Source organism: Pinus tabuliformis, chromosome Q (assembly GCF_031772625.1).
Source record: "Pinus tabuliformis cultivar Carrire ecotype Pingquan chromosome Q, CPIR1, whole genome shotgun sequence".
Lineage (NCBI taxonomy): Eukaryota > Viridiplantae > Streptophyta > Pinopsida > Pinales > Pinaceae > Pinus > Pinus tabuliformis.
In genome coordinates, this window is record NC_142296.1 from 1,239,985,944 (window position 1) to 1,240,000,778 (window position 14,835).

Sequence of the window (14,835 nt, forward strand, 5' to 3'; positions counted from 1 at the left end):
AATTCCAACAGTCCCTCTTTTCAGAATACAGGACAGGTACATAAAGATTGAAAAGGGAGATGGTTAGCTTACTTGTGCAGTGCGTTAGTTCCGTGTAGATCCAGTGCTGGGTCTCATGATATTTGTTCAGCTGGAAGAGATCTTCTGTCCAAAGAGTTGCCAGCCCTCCGGATGAGCCTCTTGCGCTGACTGCTCTTCCTGTGCTTTTCTTCCATTTCTTCTTGCTGATGTCTAGCAGGGCTTTCCCCTCTATCTTAGTCTCTTGGAGCATTAGAATGTCTAAGGGTTCTATTTTGAGAAGATCCTTGACCGCTTCTGCTTTCGAGGGGTTTCCCAGACCTCTACAGTTCCAAGAGACGAGGCACATTATTTACCAGGGGTAGGATGGGAGCCTCCCTTAGGGGGCCTATTCCTGGAATTTCTCCCGATTGACATCTCTATTGTAGGCTGGCTCCCTTGAGTTTTGAGCCTTTCCGCCTCCTCTTCCCTTGCTTCTCTACGAGATTTCCTTCCAACTTTTCTTGTGGGTTGCTCGAAGGTTTCCTCCTCCGAGGAGTCAGAGCTTTCAGCTGGTTTTTTCCTTGCTACTTCTGCATATGAGGGGTTGGAGGGGCTTCCTTGGGAGGCTTCCAGATGAGCCATTTCTACATCTTCTATGTTGGTGATAGGAGGATCGATCTGATCCACATTTTCCGGGGCTACTGTGGCTGACTTGCTCTGGCTGTTTTCTTTACCATTTGAGATCTTTTCTTGGGTGGGATTGGAACTGCTTGGAGTCTCTTTCGGAGTGCCTTTCCCGTTGCCTTTCTTCTGATTGGTGGTTTTTTGTACTTGGGTCCATTGCTCGCCGTTCTGTTTGTCTGGCTGTTCTTCCGCCTTTTTCTTGCAATGTTTGGCGAAGTGCCCGTAGCCATGGCAGTGTCTGCATTTAAATGGCAGTTGTTCATAGTCCAACTCTTGGACATGCGTCCAGCCTGCGACTGTAAGTTTTATGGCTTCCGGCAAACCCTCTTCCAGGTCGACTTCGACACAGATGCGTGCACATGAATATTGATCTTTTCTTACCGCTTGATCTATATATTTTCCTAAACCATTGCCAATGATTTGGAGAGACTTTTGGTTCCAGCAGTGTAGGGGGAGATGGGGGAGCCGCACCCACACCGGTACAGCTGATGGGACATCCTGGGTAGGGTCGAAATCTGGCGACCATTTGTTTAGGTATAGACCTTGGGGGCCCATAAAATAAGGTCTGTTTCTGAAGATTAAGCTTCTGTCCTCTGCACTTTCAAATACGAAGATGAAAAAACCTTTGCCTACGAAGTAGCTTTTTATACCTTCTTTGATTAACGGCTTCCAATTCCTTTGTGTCCAGTCCTCTACCGACTTGGGCGAGGGCCAGAGGCCCGTGAACTGGCCTATGAGGCCTCTCTCAGCGAGGTTCAGAGCTGCTTTGCAGGTTTCTTCTTCAGGAAGGGCTACCGTGGGGATGGAATCCATCTTCTTGACGAACTTCTGCTGATTGACAGAGGGCGGGCGCTTGCAGCTTGATGCGATCATTGCTTTGAATGCGGTCACCTCCGGGGGTGGGGGCAGGGGAGGGTCCAATGGGTCTGGGCCCCCTGGGGGCGACATGGCTGGGAGCACCTGTTCTAGTCAGGCAAACGCGCAGCAGGGAACAACTTCGAGCAGCTAGAGAAGGCTGTCACAGGGGGTGGCGGCCCAGGTCAGATGGAACGGGATCGGGCGAGCCCAGCAGCAGGAGGCTGCCAGGCGGGGAGGCCGCAGGAGGCAGCTCAGGGAGGGAGGGCGGGCCGGCTAGGTCAAGCCAGCGTTGTTGCACGAAAAAATGATCTGATTATTACTACCTAATGATGTTTAACAATTTATCTTTATGTTATTGATATCATTGAGCAATTATACATAGAAAATATCAAAACTAATGCAACAAAAATAGTAAGATCATAAAGAGACAACCATGCACCATAGAGACAACAAATTTTCCTTGGGAAACCCAACTTGGGAGAAAAACCAACCACTCTTCTTCTAGGAGAAATTATTCTTCAATAAGGTTTACAATTCTACATTTTCTAGAGATCTGTGCCAAAAACCAAGCCAAACTTCAATTAATTTGTCCTCTATCTGCTCCCACATGTGTCTTCTATAGAAGAGAGATAATACTACGAATTGGTCAAATGAATATGTTGCATTATGTATACACACACACACACACAAGTCAAATGGGTGCATTTACCCCAAGGGACATGTCCCTTCACGAGCTGAGCTGGCTTGTCCATTTTGTGCCTACATGAAGCTCAATAAAAAAATTGAATTTGAATTTTGATTTTCATAAATCTTCTAGGCTGACTTAGGAGGCCTCTTGGCATGCAATGATACCTCCAGACTCTACAAAAATATCAACACTACCTCTTAGCGAGGGAGGTATTTTCCTTGGCTGCAATAGATTTCCCCTTAGCTGAAATTTCTCCTCCATAGGAAAAATTCATAAGCATGCTATGTTGCTGCATGTATATAGATCACTTCATCTTGGAGTGGGCAATGTGAGTATCTAGGGCTTTTTACATTTGGCCAAAATCCTTTATGGCTCCTTAGGTAAATGTATCAATCTCCTTTGGTCAAAGTCCTTTATGACCTAGCCAAGTCCTTCTGGATTTTTAGGAGAAGATTTGTCCAATCCTGTAATTTCCTTGGGCTATTCACCTTTGGTCAAAGTCCTTTATGACCCAGCCAATTCCTTCTGGCTTCTCAGGTGAATGTATCAATCTTCTCTATTCAAAGTCCCTTATGACCTAGCAAAAGTCCTTCATGGATTCAAGAGATGGTTTGCCTTAATCTTGCAAAGACATCAACCTGCCCTCTCAATGAGGGAGACATTCTACATCACGTCAATTTTGTCTTTGAAGTATACAAATTTCACTCTAGACAAGGGCTTGGTGAGAATGTCAACAATCTGCTCATTTATGGATATGTACTGGAACTCCACTGCTTTTCTTTGTCATGTAAGCAAGTCATTTTGCTATTTGACATGGTCTCCTGAAAGAAGGCATACTGCTCCTAGAGGACTTTTGTCTCTGAGCATTTTGACACTCTCAACCCATGACATCCTCTAAGAAGGTTGCTCCTTCCACTCTGCCTTGACAGTTTGTTCCCTTGGAACTAGAAGCTCTTCTTGTCATCTAGCACTATACTAGATGTCCTAACAATCTGTATGATTTCTTCCTTTCGAACACCAATCAGTCTGTTGAGTTTGTGCTCGAGCCCTTAGGTCATACAAGAACCTCTCCGTCGGAGACTAGAGCAAAAAATAAATCCATCCCTGTACTCCCTCTTACTAGGAGAACCCTCTTGCCACAAAATTTGATTTGTTCTTCTTGATGCTGCCATTTGCTGCCAAAATCATTGACTTGGCTTCCTTCAAGTTGTACCCGCAAACCTCATTCAGGAGGCTAGGGAAGAAACAATTATAAGCAAGCAAAAAATAGAAGACAAGAGGCTCACCAAGGAAAAATAACAATAACCAAGGGAGAAAGATATGAAGTACTTATCTCTTGATTAAGGAAGAAATTGCTAAGTGTTGTAGGGAATTGCTAACTCCCTCTTGATCCTTTCCTCATTAATGAAGCCCGTATGAAATCTCATCAAGCTTAGATTCCTTTGTTTCTTCATCCAACTCCATTTGCATTAAGTACTCCAAGTTTTCTTCCCACAAACCCTATGACTTTCAACTCTTGTACCAGGGTATCTCTTGCCTCTAATACTCACATAGAGATCAATTTCTTTTGATCACTATCAACTTGATGCCCACGTGGTAGACTCCTTGATCAAATTCTTAGGTCTGAGCTTATCCCTTCAGCCCACACACTCTTAGCTATAACAATTCCTTAGTCCTAATACGACTTAGCCAGCCCTCCCTAGCAGGCCTTATCTTGCTGTTAGCTCCTTCCTTTGGCTAACAACCTTCCCTTATAGCCCTCGACCTTGCTTCCTCCTTTACAGCGAGACACTTCTCCACTCCGGCCTGCCTGACATAGGTTCCTGAGGCCCTAACTAGGCCTCCTAGTTTGTACAACAACTCCTTTTCTGCTTCCTGTTCAACTTGGCCCCCTTTATATAGACATAAGAACACTCCGTCTGTTCATATGATCCTCAACCAACCTGTTCTTCAACGTTGAGGCCCGCGGTCTATCTGTTCATACTTTGGCCCTGCTCCTAGGGCAAGGTCATCCTGTAGCCAGCCTCAATAGGCTCTGCAGTCAGCCCTCTTTTGCATGAGCAGACCCTCGGCCAGGTCTCTCCTTGACTGTGGCCAACACTTACCTATCTCGACCCTCCTTCCTAAGGTCTCGGACCTCTCCCAGTAGACACAACCCACCTTTCATTTGACAGACAAACCTCGACTCTCTTTGTTGTACAAGACAGACCCTCCATGATAGCCTTAACCAAACTTTACATCAAGAACGAAACCTCGGTCCTCTCTGTTGCTGGTCAAATCCTCCTCTCGGTCTTTTTAGAACAGGTCTCATGCACAAACCTCTTCTTACTCGGCTTCTTCTAGGCAGTTGCGACTATCTCTTAGGGCTTTTTGTTCTCCTCGATCACATAGAGCAGACCTTATCCTACAAGCAGACTCGGTTGGCCTCTTAACCAAAAATTGTTGCTATAGAAGCCCTAAGCACACAACTCGGCCCAACCCTTTGAGCGAAAAATGGGCACTACTTGGTTAGCACTACACCCAGGCATCCCTTGGCAAATCGTAATAATCGATATCATCGTAAACTTTGATGAATTCCTCTAGAATGAACCCCAAATGATCAGTTACACCTACAAGAGTAGCATGATCCTTTCCAAGTGCACTATCTATTACAAATTGCATTTTATGCTCTGGATCGGTCAAAGAATTATTTAAGAACGATCTCAGTTTGGTGCTATTTGATTCCTTGCCAAAGTTGACCTTGTCGTCAAATTTCGGAGGGGCATCGAGATTTGAAACACAACTGGGGTCCAAAAAATTCACCATGTATAAACCCATGGCAGAGAAAATGGCATCCTTCAACCTTATGACATCACTTGTCTTCATGCTTTGGGATACTGGAAATTGTCACCATCCAAAATTTTAGTTTCTCGAAAATGAAAAAATATATTCACCCTGGGTTAGAGCTTTACCCAGAATTTCATTAACCGTAGAGCGGCTTAACTGCAAATTACTTTGATTAGCAACCATACCGTCACAAATTTCTAGAAATATTTCATTCTCATTTCTCACAAGGTCTGGAACAAAACCCTGCTTGGGATCGATAACGTCGCTCACAGTAATTGAAGCCATAGGACCACTATCACTTTTAAAATCCAGGCTAGAAACATCCACAGGACCAAGTTTTACTGGAAAAGTCAGATTGTTCACTTGAATTGAACAATATTTCTCCTAGAAAAAATTGCTGGGTTTTCTCCCAAGGTTGGGTTTCCCAGGTGAAAATTTTCTGGTCTCTACCGTCTTACTGTTCTATTGCATTTACAGTTGAATTTTCTCTAGTGTTATTGCTTAATGATAATCTGGGATTTGCAAAAATATCGTTAGAAGTAATTATCAGTAGCAGAAAATTGTGCTTGTTTCCTTGGCACTTGAAAATCAACATTATGTTAGCTACTTCTTAATTTGACGATTCTTCAAAAGTTTGCTTTTATTATTTTGTGCATCCATGGATGGATTCTCCTGAGGGGTCACTGAGAAAACCACTTCTCGATTTGCAATATAATTCAATGATTCTGAAAAGAATGTGATATGGCCTGCAATATTGTTTTAATCGAGATCTAAAGAGTATTTTTGATCTTGTTGTTTCAAGCAGGGGGGATTGGCAGCGGAAGAACTAGAAGAGAGGATTGATGGTGTCACTGATGGATGTAACAAAAGGAAGAGGGTTGAAGAGAAATTTAGAGAGAATCATTCTAAAAAAACTCTATCTGGAGATAATTCTTCACCTAGAGTACCCTTTCTAGTTACAAGATTGGACACTAAGGAGCAAACAGATTTTTTGATATCAACAATACGGGTTCTACGCAATGTAAAACCAAATCAAGCCAATGAGTTAAGTTCCTCAGAAGTTTGTCTTTTGCATATTTGAATCATTTGAGCTTGAAATTTGATTCACTGATTCCAAATCTAACAAAACAAGATGTACAATTCTTAATTGCAGCTCTTTGATATATTGTCTTCCCCCGATCTCCCTGTGAATAAGACACATCTTGTGGAGCAACTAATTTGGATGGTAATTCCTAGCAACATTTATATATAGTCCTTTGTGGTCGTCAGTTGATCTGTCCCTACAAGTTATTTATATGCTTGCTGTTCTGTTATCACATTCCTTCTATTTTACTAATTTGACCTTTACTTAATCTTGTGGCATCCCTCAGCCTGCAAAAATCTTTATTCTTGGTCAATAAATGATTTCAATGTTGATATTTAGTTTTGCAGCTGAATCTCTTTCATGAGTAGTTCATCTTATATTCCATTGCACATAATGCCTGTAAAGGTTCTGTTATGGAATTTCCTTCTTTCCCTTTTGCAGGCAAAAGAATACAACAAAAAAGCATTGGCTGAAGAGTTAATGAAATATCAATCGATGGGTGTGCCTCAAGCTCATACCTGAACTGCTGGTAGTTATTTTATTCATATCATGACGAATTCCTAGTTGCTTAGTTCTGCTCTAACATTACATCAGTTACAGTCGGTGAAAATTTGAGCATTGGTGATTCATTGCTGAACACTTGTTTGTGTTTTTAATGGACTGTCCTTCTAATTTGTCTTATGTCTTTTGTGGTTTGGTCAAGCATCTACCAGAGACAAGAAATCTTAATATAATGATCTGCGGTCCATAACTGCTGTCAGGCTGCATTGTCACACAACTGAGCTAAAAGTTCATTGCTGTGATATGGCTTCCTGCTGTTTTTTCTAATGTTTTCTCTTGTCCAGTCAAGCAGCTGTCATAGGTGCCCAGTAAACTCATTGGAAATCCCAATATACTGGCCAAGATCTACTATCCCTAACAGCTGTGCATGCTTGTCCAGTTGAGGTGGCTGTTGGTTGCTCGTCAAGTTTTTGAAGTTGAGAATATATCTAAAACCATCAGATTTGCACGTGATATTTTGTTTATTCATGGGGACATCAGTGGAAGTAGCTGTCAAAATATTGGAAGGTTTTCTAGGGGGAGATCTCCTAGTGTAGTTTTTAACTGGTCTTTGTAAAACATACATATTTATCTGCGAATTGGTGCTGAAATTGAAGGTGTTAATTCATTAATTGGAATGGTGCCATGGGGCTGACTCTACTCCTGTTGACTTTCAATCAATGGACATACACCAAAGAACCTTAAATATGGACCATTTTTTTTCATTTAGGATCGTTGAATCTATTTTCTGACACAAAAGCAGGCTTTAGCTATGGTCCGAGTAAAAGCGTAGAGTCAATTTAGTCAAGGATGTTTTATTAGCACATTCAATTCATTTGATGTAGTGTTCAGTGATAATTTCTATCAATGAGTTCCTTAACTAATCTGAATTTCCATGCATCCTTTTTAGAACGTGCAAGACAAGTCTAAACCTTTTTTTATTTAAAGAAGCATGCAGATTTTAGATCCCTTGGAAGAGGACCCCTAAAATAAACATACAAATAGTAAGTGTCAAAAGCTTCCGTTTCTCCACTTTATTCCTAACAATGCTTGATGTCACTGTGTCGAGTGATATCCAAGAGGGAAAATGTTAAAATCCATTTAGAAGGAGACCAAGGTGAAGATTGACCTGTTTTCAGTGATTTCAGATAGATTGAACCTCTTTAGTATTTAAACGATGGAACTAAGGGAACTCACTAGTTATTTCAGTTCCTGAGGAAATTCCATAATCTTTTAGGGAAGTCCACTTTCATTATACCTTCTATTGCAAATTTTGCAAGAATTTCTCAGTACAAATCGGCTACAGAGTGAATGCTGTGGATAATATCTGAACACAGGGCAACATGTTGAATAAGCAGGAAAGCAAGGACGCAAGACCAAGGACAGAGTCTTCATGGAAGGCTCCACAATAAGACTGTCAGTAAAATTGAAGGATCCGAGCATGCATCTTGGGAACCAGATTGCGAGGGGCAAGAGGATTGAGGAAAGGGGGCTTTGGAAACCAAAAGAAGGGGAGCCGTCTGCCCAGCGTTGTCTTTGGCAATTGAAATGTGGTTTCAATTAAGTCTCATAAGACGCAACCCAGTCTTCCTTCAACCAGTGAGACAGTAGTGTGTGTTGTTTGTCCATGACCAAAGATAATACTGAGCATGACAGGGCCTCATTCTTGGATGCCATTGACATGCCTCTTTGGTAAGACAAATGAAAATGATGCACCCATTCACGAGGCAAAGGCTGTCCAAACAGAGGTTAACAAGTTATCTCTAATATTTTCTAATAACAACAAAATTAAAACAACCCATTAAAATTCTTTTAGCAAGGCTTTAGAGGCACAAGAGAATTTCAGTTTGGTGATATATCTGGTTGTGGAAGTAACAATAAAAATGTTTACTCCCGTGCCATGTTAGAGAATGTTAGGAGAAGAGGAAAAGGTCTGTGTTTTTCACTTGAAGTATCTCAAACAGCAACACCTTAAGGACATTGACCAGAATTGCCTTCTTGATTATAAATATAGTTACCTAGAGTTGCGACAAGTTCAAGGAGATGAAAGTGTTATTTTTGTTATCTGCTACCTGACATGACTCTAGACAAATTATTGGAGAAACGACCAAAAATGACACCACGACTGGCATGAACTTTCCAGAAAAGGTTGATATTAACGAACATTAAAAAGCTTGCTATCAATTACATACAGCTTGGTATGAAGAATGAAGCTTTTAACATAGGTAAAAATAGACATATTCTCTCTCTTGCATATGGAGGGGGAGGTTGAGCAAACAAGTATAATCACTTTGCAATTAATCAACAATTATGTTGTTAGTGGGGCAACTATTTTTGTGGTGCCACCATTGGTATAAGGCTCATGGTATATTGGGGTTTATATATTGTTGTGGACTAGTGCTTACTATGAATGTGGGATAAGAGAGGAGGAATTTTTACAGCTATAGAAGCTATTCCAAGACAACACAAGATATGTGTGTCATACTATTATTATTATTCATGTTACCATTCTTTGTCTCACCCTCTCTTACAAATGAGAGGGAAAGTCTGAGCAAGCAATCATAATTGCCTTGCAACCAACAACCATTATCTTACTTTGGGTGGCTACTACTTCTATGGACTCACAATCAATGTGGATTAAGAGTGAAGGATTGTTATTAGTGGGGAAACTACCTTTGTGGCACCCCCATTGGCATAAAAATCATGGTATATTGGGGTTTATATGTTTTCGTGGATTAGTGCTCACTGCTAATGTTGCATAAGAGAGGATTCCAAGACGACACAGGACATGTGTGTCATACCACTATTGTATTTATTATTGATGTTACCATTCTTTGTCTCGGTGCCCTCTCTTATAAAAGAGAGAGAAAGTACGATCTGAAATTAGAAACTTGAAGGTATTGTAAAAAAATTGAAAGCAAGTTTATGTCTTGTAGGCAATGGATCAATTTGCAAAAGCTTATAAATTTAGTGTTTTTAGTTAAGTTTGCAGAAATAAAACAGAGAAAAATAGACCATGAACAACATCACACAAACAACAATTTGATGACAAAGTTCACCCCTCCTAGGCTATGTCTCCGAGTCCAGCTTCCAATGTTGGGCCTTTATATTATATGCTCAAATCTGAAATTACATCAGTTTACATAGCTCAAATTGCAAAAATGACACTGCCATTGTGTCTAGAATGCTCAAAAACCCCTATCTAGGCTCTTCTTGAGCTCAAAAAGGTTAAAAAATGAGCAAGATATGCTTCCTGGAACCAAGCTCTACTTTTTCGTTGGTTGCCGAATGACAAATTCGCCTAGGACCAGCAGGATTCCTGCCATAATTGATGCATTTTGTCCCCTGTTTAAGCGCGCCAAATAGGCATGAGGGCCGACTCCTTAGCTCTCAGGTTCTGGGCATATGGCACCATGTGGTTGGGGGTTGGGCGCAAGCAGAGTGCCACATGCCCGCCCCTGCCCCTGCCCGAGCCTCTCGCCAACTGTTTTTCGGTTACCAATAAGACCGTGGGCTAGGGCTTATCTCTCTGCCCTCTCCGCTATGCTTCGCTAACGGTTCTAGAGTGTTCAATGCGATTGGGGCCAGGGCTAACTGCCCGACCCGTCCTCCTTCACGCCAGGGTCGTGTGGCGCAACATGTGACTGGGGCTGGGGCCACATGCCTCGCCCCTCTTGCCAACTTCAACCCGACTTTAATTTAAATAAATTCCGCCGACAATATGGTTAATAACCAACATAATGAAGTAATGGTAAGGCGCCTGATGAGTTTGGTGGAGGTCGTGTGGTTGAACCCCACCGCGGCCCTTTGGTCCTGTTGCAAGGCTTTTGGCCAAAATTAGAGGGCCACTTGGCACCTTGTGATTAGACCACATCAACAAACAATTAACTAATCACAAACTGCCAATCCAAATTGTATGATCCTGCCATGTGTCAACACGAGATTGGTCTGTCTGTCACCGTACTCTGCAACGTTAATTGATGATGTCATTGCACAGACTGCCTAGTCAACAACCTAGTCAACCCTGCAAGTTAACTTTTAGCTGTTGGGCAAAAACTTCAGAACATCATAACTTCCTCATACGACGTCGGATTGAGGCGATTCAAGTGGCATTGGAATCAGGATGACAAACACTTATGAGCACCTTGAATTTTGAGCATATTTTTGATCCCCTCGATCACTCCTCCCCACTAGAAGTTTTTGGACCACCAAAAGACTTGTTTTAGTCAGCAAGTAAGTGAGGGTACAACTCCCTCATGTTAATCTAGGTTGTCATTGGTGTCAATATGGAAGTGTTAGTGATGGAAAATTCTTTGATACATGATTGCCCATTGATGCCCATTGATCATAATGCTCATAGTGATGAAAGTTTGATATATGATGATATGATGAGATGGAGGACCCAAGTGGATTGAATATATATATACAGATAGAATAGAAGCAGTAGATCCGTGAAGCAACAGGAGCAAGAAGCCAAAGAGGAGAAGCCATCGTGAAGTCAAAGAGTAAGAGGAAGAGTTCATTGGAAGCCATCAAAGAAGCAGGTTATCGAAGCAAGAGAAGCAGGTTATCGCATATACCCAAGAGTAAGAGCCATAACGGAGGAGTTAACAGTAATAAACCGTGAAAACTCTTTAAAGATCATAGTGCATCAGAGAAATCAATATCGGCGGCTTTATCGCTTTATTATGTGTCACATTGAATCCCTCAACTGTGATATGTATTATGGACCCAATGGTTCCATAACAGTATTCCCTATTGTTATATCACATTTGCCATACCGGAATTGCCGCATCAGAAGTTATGTAATGCAAAGGAATGTCACACTCAAAATCTGCGATTGCGATATATATATGGACCCACGGGACCATTACAATTCACCTTAAAGAAACATCGCATCCGCCTATCGGAATTGTCATATCGCAAAGTCTTAAAGGATGTCACATTAAAACATCGATTGCGATATTACTATGGACCCAACTGCACCACTATAATATGACTCAATGTAATATCGCATCCGCGTATCAGAACTTTCATATCACAAGTCTTAACGGGATGTCACGGTAAAATGATGATTGCGATAGTATTATGGACCGTCAATTGCGATAGAGTGGTGGGCCCCGGACCATCGATTGCGATAATATTGTGGACCTGATGGATTCATTAAAAACAGTTCATTGAATATCGCATCTGCTCCATCGGAAGACAGAGCATGTGCACACTTGTAAAACCTCCGATTTTTATGAAGTTGCGATTGCAGGATTAAAGGAATGACTCCGATTCTCATGAAATTGCGATTGCGGGATTAAAGGTGATGACGTGGCATGTGGGACCTCCATGTGGGTATAGCAGCTCTTATATGGTTTCCGTGAATAATCAAGTCTATGGATAAAAGACTCTCTGATATATATTTTTAATATACAAGTCGGCCTCCCTCCAATAGACGTGTCCTTTGGTCATTGGTGAAACTCGTATAAAAACAAGTTAAAACGCTTCACTTCAAGGTGTGGATCTCGGGTATTGATTACAGAGAGAAGAAGTAACAGTTCACAACTCGTGAACTTGAAGGAACAGAGGAAGCCGAAGATCGAGCGAGAAGGAAGGAAGCCGAAGGTCCAGCAGGACAGAAGGAAGCCGAAGGACGAAGCAATTATGTTGATTGGGTTAATCTTTGAAAGGCTCAGACCTATGATAAATTAATCTATGGAAGAAGTACATAACGCAATTTGAAGAACAGTTCTGTGAAAGGAAATAAAGTTTCATCTGTCATCGTTTGAAGGGAGCAGTAGACAGCACTAGCATTGAAGTGTTTGTGAGTTTGTTTCTTGGAAGTAAGATATCGCGACAGTAAGAGCAGCGAGAAGTAGTCACTCTTGAAACAAATACCACAACCATAAGAACAAAAGGTTGAAAACAAAGAATTTTTTTTGTGTAGACATTGAGGGCTTAGCGCAACTTATCAAAGATATCTTGTTGAAAAGCATCAACAGATCTTGGAGACATTATTGGAGATCATGATGGCTATTTGAAATCATCATGAGGTAACTTTGCAAACTCTGTTTGGGCAATATGAAGAGTTGTGAAGACTCCTTTGTATGAAGACAGGTTGTCATTGATGATGTAGCATGGAGACTACAATGAAGCTTTAGATTAATAGAACATAGTGAAGAAGATTTTGAGAGCAGTGTAATACAGTCAAAATAATTCTTGACAAAGCAAAACTATAGGGTCGGAGCCCTTGTGGTTGGTGCCTTAGAAATGGAAGGATTGGTGTCCTTGGAGTTGGTGCTCCTAAACATAAGGTCGGTGCCTTGAGAAGATAGGGTTGGTGCCCTAGAGGTTGGAGCCTCACAAAAGACCAAGTTGGTGCTTGGCAACAGGTTGGAGCCTGTGAGATTGAATATCGGTGTCTTCATCAAGGGTTGGAGCCCTATATATATTGTACCCGATTTATTGTAAAGATTATATTAATAAAAGAATTTATTCCTATTGTTCATTTTTTGTTCTAAATATAAATTATTTAACTGGTAAAAATAACAATTGAAAAGGAATATTGATTCACCCCCCCTCAGTATTTCCAACAATTGGTATCAGAGCTAGTACCTTCACTCAAAGCCTAACAACTTGAAGGTTGATCATTAGAACACAAATGGCGAAGCCAAGGAAGAAAGTCTCCAATCCTCCTAAAGACGTGTCTCCCTCAACCACCGAAATTGAAGTCAATCAATTTGTGATGGCTCCATTATTCAATGGAAACTTTGATATATGGGAGGCAAGAATGAGAAATTTCTTAAAGAGTCAAGGCATTGAAATCTGGAAATCAGTGATTGTTGATAGCTTGATGGATGGAGAATCCAAGGAGTGCAATGCAAAAGCAATGGAGGAAATCTTGAATGGTCTACCAGATTCTATAAAGAACAATTTAGGAAAATGTTCGTCAGCGAAGGGTATATGGGACAAACTTCATGACCTTCACTCAAAAGCAACATTGACCATGACCACTAGTCAAGAAGATGATGGAAACCAAGAAGGAAATCCAAAACCCATCATAGAAGCTAAAAATGAGAATGATGACATCAAGGCTAAAGAAGACCTAGGAGATGAAGAGAATGAAAAAGATTTTGAAGAAGATCTCCTCACTAAGCTTATGGTTGCCATGGAAGAGATTATCAATTTGAAAAAGGAAAATGAGGAACTTAATAAGAAAGCACTAGCTGGTGACCAAGACCAAACAAGGAAGAAATTTGACCTTGTCAAGCTTCAAGTACAAGAAAGGGATGAAGAGCTTGCCAAGCTTAAGAAGGAATTTCATCAAAGCAAAAGAAATCATCATGAAGAAGTCATATCCATGACAAATCAATTGGATAAAGCAAAGAAACAGGAAGATAACTTGTCAAGCCACCTTGAACAAAGGCACCAGAGCTTGAACAAACTTGAAGTAGAGATTGGTCAATACAAGGAAGAGGTCTCCTCCCTTAGATCACAACTAGAAGAAGCAAGGAAACAAGCACAAGGAACTGAGAAGACAATGGAAGCATTGGTAATCATAGAAGGACAGGTTGATGAAGCAGAAAATGAGAAAAACACCATGATATGCCAACTAAAAGCAAAGGATGAAGAAATATTCAAACTAAAATCCGACCTCAACCTTCTCAAGGCCGAAACATGTAAAGCTACAAGGATCATGGAAGAAATGGAGAGCAGTCTAGCTAAGGAAAATGAAGAAATGAAATCAGAAATCATCTCCCTTGAAATAGAATCAAATGAAGCAATACGTATCAAGGAAGAGTTTGAGAAACAACTTGCTAAGAAGAATAATGATTGTGAAAGATGGAAAGAAGACACTGTCTCCCTCAGAAAAAAGGTTGAAGGGATGGACAAATTCTTGAAAAGCTCTCAAGCCTTGGATGACATGCTCAGCCATCAAAGATCCCCATTTGATAAATCAGGTCTTGGCTATGAAGGAGAATCCTCAAGCAAGAATGATAATGCTTCAAACAAAAAGGATGTGAGGAAGCTAAAAAGAAATGTTGATGCTCCCAGTTCCAACAAAGGCAAGGATAAGAGGCAAGGCAACAATGAAGGAAATCATATTCCAAGAAGAAGTGCAGATGATATCAAGGACGCAAGAAGCAATGATTATAATAAAAGGATC

General features: G+C 41.1%; 1 protein-coding gene across 5 annotated transcripts in view; it reads left to right on the top strand.

Annotated features, from left to right (window-relative positions):
* The window catches only part of LOC149224300 (uncharacterized), a 54,477-nt gene extending 47,163 nt beyond the window's left edge, over positions 1-7,314 (top strand). The window contains exons 5-8 of one of the 5 annotated variants that reach the window (XM_089386080.1): positions 5,862-6,099; positions 6,208-6,281; positions 6,546-6,669; positions 6,844-7,314. In XM_089386080.1, coding sequence (XP_089242206.1) covers positions 5,862-6,099; positions 6,208-6,281; positions 6,546-6,662 — 429 coding nt within the window. In that variant the 3' untranslated portion in view covers positions 6,663-6,669; positions 6,844-7,314. Of the gene's footprint in view, positions 1-5,861; positions 6,100-6,207; positions 6,282-6,545 lie in introns of all 5 variants that reach the window. The other 4 variants (XM_089386081.1, XM_089386082.1, XM_089386083.1 and 1 more) reach the window with 4 other exon arrangements.
* The last annotated feature ends 7,521 nt before the right edge of the window (positions 7,315-14,835 follow it).